The 13580-nt window shown below is 43.0% G+C and overlaps 1 protein-coding gene across 1 annotated transcript; it reads right to left on the bottom strand.

Annotated features, from left to right (window-relative positions):
- Positions 1 to 1795: 1795 nt before the first annotated feature.
- Positions 1796 to 3283, bottom strand: NPBWR1 (neuropeptides B and W receptor 1). Its single transcript, XM_052788177.1, has one exon. It carries the CDS (start codon positions 3191 to 3193, stop codon positions 2210 to 2212), a length of 984 nt encoding a protein of 327 aa, XP_052644137.1. The 5' UTR covers positions 3194 to 3283; the 3' UTR covers positions 1796 to 2209.
- Between the last annotated feature and the right edge of the window lie 10297 nt (positions 3284 to 13580).

Genomic DNA, 13580 nt, shown 5'->3' with positions numbered 1-13580 from the left:
AAATGATTTAATCATCAGCCCAGTTATATGGTATTTTAATGTACCAGGGTTTGTATAATTGCTGGAATCTGGAGTTTCTTTAGAAGGATTTAGCAGAAGAAATTTTCCACATGCCTATGGCAGACCTTTAGACTGCAGCAGTGGGAAGAGACCTGGTGCAAGGGCTTTCAGGAGGCACCTGCAAACCTGAGCATGTGCCACACGAATCCTTATGCACCTCCTGAAACCCATCATCCCTTCCTGTGTAAATGGAAATGTTATTCCTTAGCCACATTTCCTTATCTCTCTGTATTCAGGGGATGGAGAAATATGTAACAAAATTTGTGTTACCCAAATTTAGCATCTGCTGCAGGGAAGAATAGGGAAGACCACCAAGATTAGAACTGTTAAGTGACTGCGAATATTTTCCCAGTCTTCCACATTTTTTCAGTTTTTCTTAGAGGGCTAAAATAGGAAAGAGGAGGAAAAAACTTCCTCATGCAGTGTTCGGACATATGAATTCTAGTGAAACTTTCACTGACCCTCTCCCCCCTCCTCCAGATAAAATTAACCTTTTGGGGTTGTGGTTTTTTTTTTTACTTCCTTTGTCCTCCTTAAAAGAAACATTAATAAATCTCACGAGCAAGCAGAGTACAAGTGTGTGAGAGACTGTTAAAAGTAACTTAACCACTGCACATGTTACTTATGATTTGTGGGGAAGAAGTCAGAACATTCCCCATGTTTCAGCAAGTCCTTTTCAAGCCCTTAAGGGTTAATGTGTTCTGAAAATACCTCCCGATTCTGTTTTCTAGGACCAAAAAAAAAAAAAAAAATCTGTATGTGCAAGAAGGAGATTGCCCATAAACATATGACAAATAAAAAAGTAAACACACTTCTGATGCCAACAAAAGCTGCAAATTTTACAAACTACAGCTACCATGTACACTGTTATTTTCCACAACAAGTGGCTCCAAGTCCACATCTGTGTATTTTATTCACTAGTGAGGGCTGGCTCTTTCTTCCTTAAAGCTGGACTGAGATCTCTCTTGCCTGTTTTCATGGATTTTTGACTACCTTATCTCAGTCCCCTGTAAAAGAAAATAAGCTCAATGCCTTCGTTTATTCCATATCCTTTGGAGCTGTGCCTTTTTCAATATTGCTAAGTTTGCAAGACTTTGGGTAAGCAGGTCCTGTGGATATGAAAGAGGTTGAGGAATTGTGGTTTAACTCAGCAGGTGGCTAAACACCACACAGACACTCACTCACTCCCCCCTCAGTGGCATGGGGGAGAGAATTGTAAAAAAAAGTAAAATTTGTGGGCTGAGATAAAGACAGTTTAATAAGTAAAGCAAAAGCTGAGCACGCAAGCAAAGCAAAACAAGGAATTCATTCACCACTTCCCATGGGCAGGCAGGTGTTCAGCCATGTCCAGGAAAGCAGGGCTCCGTCACACCTAATGGTGACTTGGGAAGAAAAGTGCCATCACTCTGAACGTCCCCCCCTTCCTCCTTCTTCCCCCAGCTTTGCAGGCTGAGCATGACGTCATATGGTCTGGAATATGCCTTGGGTCAGTTGGGGTCAGCTGTCCCAGCTGTGTCCCCTCCCAACTCCTCGTGCCCCCCCAGCGTCCTCGCTGGTGGGGTGGGGTGAGAAGCAGAAAAGGCCTTGATGCTGTGTAAGCACTGATCAGCAGGAACGAAAACATCCCTGAGTTATCCACACTGTTTTCAGCACAAATCCAAAACACAGGCCCATAGTAGCTACTATGAACAAAATTAACTCCATCCCAGCCAAAACCAGCACAGGAATCATTAAGCAAGATGCTCAATAACACACCTTTATTGGGCTTTACGAATCACCAGTAATAGACACAGTTGTGTGGCTTGAGTTCACAAAGCGATAACTTTAAAAGGGGAAAAGGGACCTGCTGCAGCTCTGTGAGCTACAAACCTAGGACAGAAAGCACATTAGAGAGAAGGAAATAAAAACTAACAAACAAACAAACAAACAAAAAAACCAAGGCAAGGGATGGAGAGCAGTGCTGAGGAAATGAATGCAGGAAAGTTGAGAAAGATCGCCCTGTCCCCAGTTTGTGTCTTGTATAGTGAGACAATCTGAAGCCCTGTGGGCCATCACGAGGAGGCTGGAGAGAAAGCATTCTTTGGGCTGGAGTCCCCCAGGAAGAGCAGATGACTGTGAGAGGGGCACAGAAGGGGACAGAGGGTTGGCTTTATGAGGTGGTTCTGCAATCTATCAGTTTGCGAAAGCTCCTCCGGAAACTGTCATCCAGAAAGGCATACAGGAAAGGGTTGAAGCAGCTGTTGGCATAACTCAAGCTAGTGATGAAGTAGGAAATCCCAATGATGAGTGGAGTTTGTGGGATGTCTGTGGTGAGGGCCACCACCGTGCTAAGGTGATAGGGCGTCCAGCAGAACAGGCACGCAGCCAGGATGACAACCACCATCAGCGTCACCTTTTTTTTGGCTTTGTCCAGGGCTTTTGCATTGCAGTGGAGGTGCACGCGTCTTAATTTGCACAGCATGGTGGTATAGAGGATGCAGATGGTGGACACTGGGATGGCAAAGCCTAAAATAAGGGTATAGATCCGACTGCCTTTCCACCACATGCTCTCAGGGTGGGGGAACACGAAGACACACTGGGAGCGCCCCTGCTCCTTGTGTATCTTAGCAAAGACAGTGAAGGGCAGGATGATGACAGTGACAAAGGACCAGACGCAGAGGCTCACGATCTTGGCTGCTCGGTAGGTGCGGTAGGACATCTTCCTGGACTTGGTGGTGGCCACCACGACCAGGTAGCGGTCAATGCTCATGACAGTGAGGAAGTAGATGCTGGAGAAGGTGTTGTACTGGTCTATGGAGATGATGAGCTTGCACATGAACTCTCCAAAGGGCCACTGCAGGAGCAGGTAGTCAGCAATGTTGATGGGTAGCACCAAGGTGAAGAGCTCGTCAGCAATGGCCAGGTTGAGGATGAAGATGTTGGTGACCGTTTTCATCTTCGGGGCTTTGAGGATTACATAGATGACGGCGGTGTTGCCTGTCAGCCCCACGGCACAGATGACTGAGTAGATAACAGGCACCGTGACGTAGAAGCTGGGGCTCAGTGGGGGAGTGGACATATTCAGACCCCCATCCCCTCTCCTGGTGCAGTCTGCACATGAGGAATTGGTGTCAGGGTGGGAGGAGTTCTCCATGGCCACAGGAGAGGGTGACCAGGCTCACTGGCAATGGGGATGACTCGGAAGTGGGGGAAACCAGGTGAGACCCCTGCTCTTCTCAAGCCGGTCTCCTCTGGCGCGTCCAATCACCGAAGTCTCACATATGCTTCCCGCCGCCGCCCTGCCGGGAGCAAGAGGAGACCGCCGAGGGCTCAGCCAGCGGCGGAGGGTCCCGCCATCCCCCCAAAGTGGGGATGGTCCCCCACCCGCTGCCCTTTCCCTCCTCCGGCACCCGTGCGGGGTCAGCGCCCAGCCTCGGACTCCCCCAAGGTCACCTGGGAACCCAGTGGTCCCCTCCGCCGGCCGCCGACCCCGCCGCCCCTCCGCGGCGCCCAGAGCGCCGCAGAGGGGCGGCGGCGTCGGCGGCCGAAGCTGCCGGCGGGACTCCCGCCCTCGGGGGGGAAGCGGTGTCTTTGGGATGCTCCCCCCAAAACCCAAACCACCCTCCTTTCCCGACGGGGCCGAGCGCTTTGGAAGGGAAAGAAGGATGCACTGACCTCTGCCAGGCTGGCTGCCGTGGTGGGGCTCCCGCAGGGGAGCAGGAGCGGGGCGGGGGGGGGCTGCGGGTCCCGGGTCCGTGCAGGCGGGGGATGCCGGTGCCGCTTCTTTGCTTGATCCTGAGAGTTAAATGCGTGCCCGTCTCGATCTAGGTAGCAACAGATAGGGAACACGAACCTCAGAGAGGATGGTTTAAAAAGTCGGGAGCTGGACGGCTGGGAAGAGATTTGGGCAATTACCTGAAGTCACATCTCCGGGCGAGGGCGGCGAGGTATCGCAGTGCAGCAAAGGGGAGAGCAATCCCGGCTCCCGGTGGCATCTGCTTGTCGTGCTGGGGCTGAGAGCTCAGCATCCACCGCCTGCCTGGTCCCGGGGGCTGTCGCCGTGCAGGGAGCGGGCAGCGCCTAGCTGGCAGGTGATGCTGCACATCTTGCCACGAAAAGGCGTTTTTTTCACGGGGTGTGGGTATCAGAGTGAAGCAGGGCACATGCATAGGAGTGTGATACTGACAGGCTTGAATATAACCCCGGGGAAGCAATCTTTTCTAGAGGGTAATTCAGAGTTCCTGATTATCCTGTTTTTTTCAAAAAGCACATGGTGTAAAATCAGTCTCACGTCAGTTTTGGGGGTTTTTTTTGCCTCTTAAACGAGATTGAATTCTATGGGCTCGCAGTACAATTGATAAAATTTTGCACCCCTTAAATCGGAAGCGTAAACAACTTATTTTGTGGTGTTGCCAGCAGTACTGACCACATACATTAACACTAATTACTAATAAATTGCTAATAATGTATTACATGCATCTTTTGGCAAATAATTTGGCAAAACTGTTTAATATCTCTAAGGTAACACCATGGAGTGAGAGATAGACATGGTCTGGCTCTGATTGTCCCATATTCTGATGCATAATTACCTAGATTAGCAGGATATCACAAATATGAAAATCCAAGCAAATAAATTAATGACTAAACAGATAAAAAAGTACAAGCAAAGTAGCTTTGCTTCATTGTGGTTATGCTTTCTAGTGCTGTGTCTTATTTTATTTTGTACTACTAGCTACATAATATAGCATATGATACTTCACCATACAGAGTACACTGTCTGCTTTGTGATTCTTGACTTCCTTTATGGAAAGATTTGAGAAGAAAAGGTGTTTACACACCTGTGCGCTCCCATGAGAATGGTGTCAGTACTATGCTGCAGGTTTATCATGGAGTTTTGATCCCTTTTCCGCATACTTTATAGTTTCACAAGCCAAGCAATGAAAATGTCACCTTTGCTATGAAGTTTATTAGAAGCTAGCATTTGACTCAGGTTTTCTGACCCAAAGACTTAGGCACAGTTGCCCCAAAGGGAATATAGTTTTGGAAACTTTCTCCAAGAAGTACATTTTTAATTTTGAGTGGGATCAAAACTCCTGGTGACCATCTTTTTGTCTGGTCTTTTATTTCCGGTGATTTAATGCAGATAGTACCATGAGCCCCCTTTTCCCCTTCCTATCTACCCAAGTAATACCAATTAGAAAATACTAATCTAATCATGATTAAACTAATTCAGCTATGTTTCATTGTTTGCACATATGTTTCTATGGAGAAGCTTTGTGACCTTCCACTGTTGTTTTAGAATTGTCTTATTCCCTCAGAAATCCTACTGAAATAGGAATTTCTACTGAAGTCTACTGAAAACTTTCATAATATTTCAGCTTTACTTTAGGATCAGCCATGGCATAGTCCAAACAAAACAGAACACAAATACTGAGCAACATCATAATAGCACCAATGCAGTACAAAAAAAAAAAAAAAAAAGGCTATGATTTGCTTTCTGGTATTCTAAACAGGGAGAAATATTTTTATGTGGAGATGTTATTGGAGGACCTCAGCCACAGTGTGTACTTATTGCAGTAATATAGTAGATAACCTAAAGAAATAAAATCTGTGACCCTCTACTCATAGTCACTGGGGAAGGCCTCTGGTGACTGCAAAAGGCATGTCATACTCACCTGGAGAAACGGCAAGGAAGACAACGCAGGGAACTACAAACTGCTCTGCCACACCTCAGTCCCTGGGAAGATTGTGGGGGAAATCCTCCTGGAAGCCATTTCCAGGAACACAAAGAACAAGAAAGTGTTTTGGAGCAACCAGCTTAGATTCACCAAGGGAAAATCATGTCTGACCAACCTGGTTGCCTTCTATGATGGGATGACTGACTGTGTGGATGAGGAGACAATGATGGGTGGTGTTTACCTGGACTTTCAACAAAGCCTTCAGCACAGCTATGTTGAATAGGTGGGCTCAAAGAGTAGCAGTCAGCAATTGAACTTCTAACTCGTGGTCGGTTATTAGTAGCATTTTTCAGGAGTCTGTACTGGGGCTGATACTTTTTAGTGTCTTCTTTAGGGACCCAAATGATAGGATGGGGCACACCCCCAGAAAAGTTCACGGATGTTACCAAACTGGGGAGGGTGGTCAGTATGCTGGAGGGCAGGGTGGCTGTTCAGAAATGGACTGGCAGAAACCATGTTAAGTTCTAAAAGGTAAAAATCTCTTGTGTCTGAGATGGAAAACCCACATGCAACAGCAGAGGTGGGGCACTGCCTCACTAGAGAGCAGTTTTGCAGAAAAGGACGTAGAGTACCTGGCAGAGAACAAGCTGACCATCAGTGAGCAGAAAGCCCTCGTAATGGCGAAATGGTGTAAGCACGTCCTGTGCTGTGTCAGCAAGTGTGTAGTCAGCAGGTCAAGGGAAGCAGTTATTCTCTATTTGGCCATTGTGATACCACACAATTCGGGCTCTCTGGTAAAAGAAAGACATTGAGAAACTGCAGCTAAGTGCAGTGGAGGGCCATTGAGGTGGTTAGGAGGCTGGTGCACATTACAGGTGAGGAGATGTTGAGGGAACTGGCTTTGTCCTGCATGGAGAAGAGAAGGCCTGGGGGTTGGGGGAAAATAATTGCTGTCTCCAGGCATCTAAACCTAACCTATAACCTAAATTATTCTGTGATTCTACCATGTTCAATTCTTATTTTAAGCCTTTGTAATCAGACTCATCCCAACAAATTATACAGTAATAAAAAATTAAAGTTTTTAGAACAAACTACATGTTTTTGATGCAATTGCATAATATCAAACCTTGACGAAAAATGATAGTTACTAACAACCCTCTGTAGAAGAGGAATATCCTTTGAGAGAGCACAGAACATCTTGTGAGTAATTAATGGCTGAAAAAATCATTCAACAGAGCTGAAAGGTGATGTTTACAGCAAGATTCATGCATAATGTGATCATTATGAATGCGGTTATGCTTAAAATGCTGTAGGTTCCTGATCTGACTGATAGAATCCTTGTGGTGATTTACTTATTCTCAGTATTCTTCTCTCTTTTAACTGGTCCCTTTTTGTGGAAACAGCTTCAGGGGTTAATTATGTGGGAAGGAAATCTTTAAGAGTGAAGTAAAATAAAAAAGTTCCTTTTAAGTTTTATGTAGTGCTAAAGAGGAGTCCAATAATTAATTACATTTTTAAAATCATATTTTAACCCTGGAGTTCAGCTGGACTGATGGAGCACAGAGGCTGAATAGCAATGGATGAAAAATTAGATTTGATTTCCTAGAATATATATTTCAAATTAATTTCTATCTTACATCCAAAAGCTGTCAAGATAATTTCTGTATTTACTAGCAATGCTTGTTATATATTTTGACAACTCAAAAGGAGAATATAACTCTATAGGATAATCTCAGACTTTATCATTATGCTGTGTCTTGTCACTCCTTTGGTTATTTGAACTAAACAAATGAGAGATGTTTACTTTACTATGTGGCATCAAAAAAACCAAAAAAGCCACAACAAATCCAACCAGTGTTAAAACTGTCATAGTGATGCATATCACATTTTAGAGGGAGAAGCAGTTCTAGGAATCAGAAAATTAGTGCCAGAGATCTTCTTTCAGTAGCAGGAACATTGATAGTATACTTCTGCACTAATTTAAGATATATTAAAAATGCTTTTTTATATAGCATATAATATGGGAGTTGCCAGTGATTGAGAAACAGAAACTCAGAAAAACAAGATTCATATTAGAAACCAGGACCACCTTGTCTCTTTACTTTAAGAGTTCATCTTCAATATATGAGTTGCATTAATATAACTCTGCAAGATACGGCTAGGTATACTAAGCATTTAGTCACCTACATAGTATTCAGGCTCGCTGCACCTTGACATTAACTGAAACTGTAAAAACTTATTCTGTTCATGCATTGGTCCCATACAAGTCTTTCAATGCGTATTTTGTTAGGAAACAATAATGTAGGTCAAATATGATAAACAGAGAAATGGTTCCTTGTGAAATAATTAGAGTCTATAAATTTAACATGCATTAAAACTGAGCAATCTAAAGGACTACAATATATAACTTTGTTTCTAGGATAAATGAATTCTATTCACAAATAAATTTTCATTCTTGTTTAGCATGGTTTTGTTCAGAATTGCAGTAAATACAGCCATGCTACTTCTGTCAGTATGTGTGTGCAAAATTTTGACTGATTTGAGACAGGAGCATGGAGATTTGGATAAAGGAGTGGTCTGGTGTGGAGGAAAATCCAAAGCAGTGTTAATTTGTGCCAGCTGAGTCTGATTATATTATTCCACAGCAGAGGAGCTGCATCGATAGAGATTTTTTTGACTGCTGCAAAGGCCAAGAGAGCTTCTCTCAGAGGTTGTGTATGATGCAGCTGGGAGCTGTCTGCTATCTGTTAGTGAGCTACTTACTCATATTTCTACTTCATCCATTTTTCTGTCCAATCAGGGTTTTTTTTCAGTTGTTTTTTTTTTCCTCATTGACCCCTTTGATTTGGGGTCCACTGCCCATCAAAAGTATTTTCTATGTAATAGAGGTGAAAGCAGAAGATAGTTTTGTCCTTTCTTTCTTGTTTCTGCCTTTTATGTCTATGACCTTCTTCTGCAGAAGCTCTTTCTGGCTGATTTTGCATGGTTGTGTGTTTGTTGGTTTTTAGGAAGCTGGCTGGGTTGCTCCTGGTTTAGTGATTAGGCTAGGGAAACAGGGGCAGATTGTAGCAATTAGTACTGGAAAGCTGGTTGTGAAGATTGAGAAAGATTAAAGCTCTTCTCTCAGGTCCAGGTGAGAAAGGAACTGGTAGTGACTGGAATTGTAAATGTCTTGATATCTGTTTTAGGTAATTTATTTGTATTTTCCATTTTAAAATAAAGAAGCATGTTGCAGTCTTAGAACAGGGACTCATGGGTTCAGATAAGCTAGGTCCCCTGTTTAAGGTGGCTCACAGATAAGGGAATGTTGTGTAAACACAATGGTTTAAGATAGTTTCTTCTCCAGGATTGAGTTCATTTCGCAGGTCACAAACACCCCTTGGATCAGTCCACTTAATTATTTTCTTCTGTGCTCTGCTGTGTGGTTAAAGAAAGCTCAAAGAGGGGGTGCCTGTGTTGCTGGATAAAGCAGTCCTGCACTCTCAAAATGTCATGTACGAACAGAATGTGGCTCATTCCTTGGTTGATACATTGCAAAACTACACCATGGAAAAGAAAAACTGGTGGTCTTCACTTGTGATTTATTTAAAAGTGCCATGCACTTCACCTGCTCTCTCACATAAAGGGCAACTCCCCCTCCTTGTCTTCCCATCCTGTCCTTCCTCAAGAGTCCATATCCCTCCATTGCAACTCTCCAGTCATGGGTGCCATCCCACCATATCTCTGTGATCCCAACAGGACTGTAGCCTTGCAGCTGCACACACGTGTCTAACTCAATGTGTTTATTCCCCATACCGCATGCATTAGTATGAGAGAGGCACCCCAGCATGTGGAGTTCCTAGAAAGGGCTTGGGGAATTTCTCCATAATGGTGCCTTGTAGGCAATTCCTTGCTTACATGCAAGAGCTCATCTAAATGTGCGCAAAAGTTTTGTCATAATGCTTGTGCCGTGGTGTCTATACCCAGCCCCTTCCTTTCAGCTGTATCATTGGCTGGCTGAACCAGGAACCTTCTTCTCCCCAGAAAAGATCCCCTAACTCTAGCAATAACTTTATTCTGTGGAGTGAATGTCTTGGGTTTTGACTGTGCAGGGGCAAAAATGCAATTATAGTAGGAATCTGACCAGCAGGAGGATTCTGCCTGTTTCCTCTGTCTTGGCAGTTGAAGAAAGAGATTTTTAGCCTAATAAATCTCTGATGCTTTTATGTGAACTGCTGTCATTATTCAGGGAATTGTAGCTGTCTGTACAGCACGCTGACAAACAACTTGCCTCTACTATCAGGTGTTCATTGTTGTTAATTGCTGTAGTGTTTGGAGGCATCAAAAGATATCAGGTCTCATGGACAGCCATCAAAGTAATTATTTTTTTTTCCCTTTTATAACATCAGTTTCCCAGAAAGGCAGTCAATGATATGAAGAGCAGGGAGGGGGGTGAGGGGAAACCCAGAGATAGCAGCAACTTGCTCCAGGAGAGAAGTCTAGTTATTGGAAGAGCGAATAATGTGGAATATAGGATTTTGAAGTACTTCAGTGTTTGCCAGGGTCCTTGCAACTCTCCCCCCCTTCCCCTCCCTGCCCTCCCTGCCCTGCCAAAAAAACCCAAAGCCAAAGCAAAAAGCCTGTGTTGTTACTTTCGTTTTCATACTTGTGATACATTTCTGTTTCATGTGAGGCTGAGACACAAATGTGAGGAAAATAAAAATAATGCAGAGATTTTAATTTCAGTATAGATATAAGTATATATTTCAGTACAGATATATTTGAGTCTTTATTCAACTGCTATAAACTTATAAATTCCATACTTCTGTTCTTGTGTGGATATATGCAGGTCACAGCACGCATCTCAATGTTTCAGCAGGTGCACAGAGCATCTTCCTTTCAGCTGAAAGCAAAGAGAAATAAGAAGTGTTAGGAATAACCTGATAACCCCTATAAGGTGAGATTTTCCGGATTTGGAAGTCTGGACTAACAACCACGGCAGCTCCTTGAGGAGCCATTAAAACCTGTAGGTCAAATTCAGCTCTTGGTCAATGAGGTATGACCCCATTACAGCTGGTGGAGCTGTGCCTGCTGACAAACAGTTGTACCACCCAGTCATTAGGCTTTCTAACACCATATGCCCATGCCCTGAGAAGACACCAATTTGTAATCATTATCTGTGCATACAGAATATCTGTGACTGTGTTTTCTTCTGAATACTTTAAGTAGTTCATGCTGTCCAAGTCAAGAAAAGAAAAAGTCAGATGTCTTTTTCTCTGAGCAGTGTAAATCATGATTGCTTCTTTGTTAATCTTCAGTATCATTATCTGGTGACCTAGATGAGTAACAGAGGAATAAATGACTTCATGAATTGCCACTAAGAACTGAGATTTCTTCATAATGAGCCTACAAGTCTTGTACCTTCTCCATTCAATTAATCCATGTCTGAATTTTAGAATGTATCCTTTCCTCCTGTGAGCCAAACCCATGTGAGAGAGATCCCTCTCACTGGTTAAGTCAGTCTCGAAGAACTTAAATCTTCTTAAGTAGGGAGAAAAAAGCCACATAACTTCTCTTTGCAGGAGTGCCTCATCAATCAGTACAGATGATAGCTCAGCAGTGGAGCTAGGGTGCAGCTTCTGAAGTAAGAAAACACTAATTTTCTACCTTTGGGACTGACTTGTTTCCAATACAATGCACAGATGCGGAGGAGTGCAAAAACATTCAAGTGAGAGGATGCTTTTGAGAGTCCTGTCTTCTAGGGAGGGAAGATGTTGGATTAATAGATCTATTTATTAAGTGCAAAGGAATAAACGTGCCTGCCTGCCAGGTGACATCAAGATCAGCCTATCCTATACCAATCTTCACAAATATTTGCATAAATTCTTTCAAAAAGCAACCAGTGATGGCAAAGCCACAGCCTCCCCAGATAATTTGCTCCGGGCAATCTATTCTTCAAAAACTGACCTTTTGCTATGACTTTAAATCCTTTGGTTATTTTCCTGCCCCAAATGGAAGCTGAGAATGGAATGTTTTCTGCCCCCTGTGATGAGCTCTTCCATGTCTGAACACCGTAGTGTCTTCCCCTTACTCTTTTCTCTAGACTGACAAACACAAACACAGTTCTTACAGTCTTTCCTTCTGCATCATCTGTTCTAGATCAGAGAAGAGCAGTTATTTCCATTTGGTCTGTGGCTTTTGTGTAGTGTCTTCTATTAGGATATATATATATGTATTTTGTCTTTCTATCAGAACAGACGTCAACCTATAATAAAGATCAGAACATCCACAAAGATTTGGGCTGTATAGATGTTAGGGTTAGGAACAGGAATACAGTATGAGTAAAGTATAACAAGGTTAATGGAAGAGAAGCAAAAGGAGTTGCTGAATAAAAAGAGAAAAAAAAAAACCACCACAAACCCTCTATGTGTGTTTTTGTTGTCTTTGGGGTTTGGGGTTTTTTTGTAATCGAAAACTCACTGAACTTCAATGTATTCCTCACATTTCTTGGTCTTAATGTTCTATTTGTGAACAAGAATGTCCTGCTTCATCAGTCTGACAAACTCTTAGCAATGCTTTTAAATTTCACTAACTTCAATAGGTTCTTATGAACTTACTTAAGGGCTTAAACTAAACTGTGTGCTTCTTGCTGTATTGGAGATTAGTTCCATAAATCCCTCAATGGCTTCATTGCTCTAACATGAGACTTTGAAGGGCATTTAAGTTGTTAGGGAAAAGAAATCCACTTGCAGGACCAAAAATAAGCAGCAGAACAGCAGTGACTGGAATACAAAAGGCAGCTGTCCAAACTTGATCAAAACTTCCAAAAGACTTGGATGGTCTCCAGCCTACCAAAGCTGAAATAGAAATGTCTGTACTTTGTTATTTTCTTTATTACAATGGCTAAGTTATGGAATAATTTTTCTCCAAGAAAGATTAATAAAAACCCAGCAAAACTGTAAGACAATTAAGAACTCCTGAATAACATTTTTTCTTCTCCCTAGAAGGTTTGGTCTGTAACAAGTACTACATCGGGGTTTACTGAAGGAAACTTCGACGGATATCATGAATCAATTGGTGACTCCGGCTGGATTATGACTGCTCCTGACAGGGGTTGTTTTGCATATGGAATTTGAGAATGGCTTTTGGGTCCCTTGACCCATAACCAACCAGAACATCAGAACTTGATCCTTAACTTCAGGAAATGTGGTTGTGACTGCATAATTATGGGGTATCCTTCCATGGCTATAACATCTGCATTGAAAGTTTGAAACTTTCCCTGCAGAATGGAGAAAGGAGGAAGGGGAAAAAATGACAAAAATTTTAATCAATGCTGGGTTTCTAGAACTTTTTTTCTTATTATTAGCCTATGTATTTCTCCTCACTTCCCCTGACTGAATGCTAATCCACATCTGCATGTGGAATAAGCCAGGAAAGGAGGATATACTGTGAAATTCATTTTGTTCTGTGAAACATCCCTTAAGGTGAAAGGACTTGATGACACCAGATGTGACATGAAACGGCACCTATTTAAAGTCTACACTCCTGTGAGAAGAGGTCTTAGTTTGTTTCTCCAAAACATGGTAATTAGGCACTGGGGGGACCAGTCATCCTCTCTTCCCTTCTCCAGTACTAATAAAAACCCCTACTGCAGTATAGAACTTCTACTTCCCTTATCATGTATAAGCCTTCATAAAACCATAGAATTTAGGCCTGCTCAAAGCAACGACAGCTTCAGAGCTAGATTAGGTCACTCAGGTCCTTTTCCTGTTGAGTTTTTCATACCTTCAGGGATGGAGATCCCACAACCTCACTGTGCACCTCTTCTGGTGCTTGGCCACCCTCGCTGTGAATAGTTGTTCCCTTATTTCTCATTGAAATATT

Source organism: Harpia harpyja, chromosome 5 (assembly GCF_026419915.1).
Source record: "Harpia harpyja isolate bHarHar1 chromosome 5, bHarHar1 primary haplotype, whole genome shotgun sequence".
NCBI lineage: Eukaryota > Metazoa > Chordata > Aves > Accipitriformes > Accipitridae > Harpia > Harpia harpyja.
The sequence above is the reverse complement of the archived record's forward strand: the minus strand, read 5'-3'. Positions and strand labels throughout refer to the sequence as shown.

Coding starts and splice junctions, on each gene's coding strand:
- NPBWR1 (XM_052788177.1), bottom strand. CDS start 3,193: ATGGAGAACTCCTCCCACCCTGACACCAATTCCTCATGTGCAGACTGC.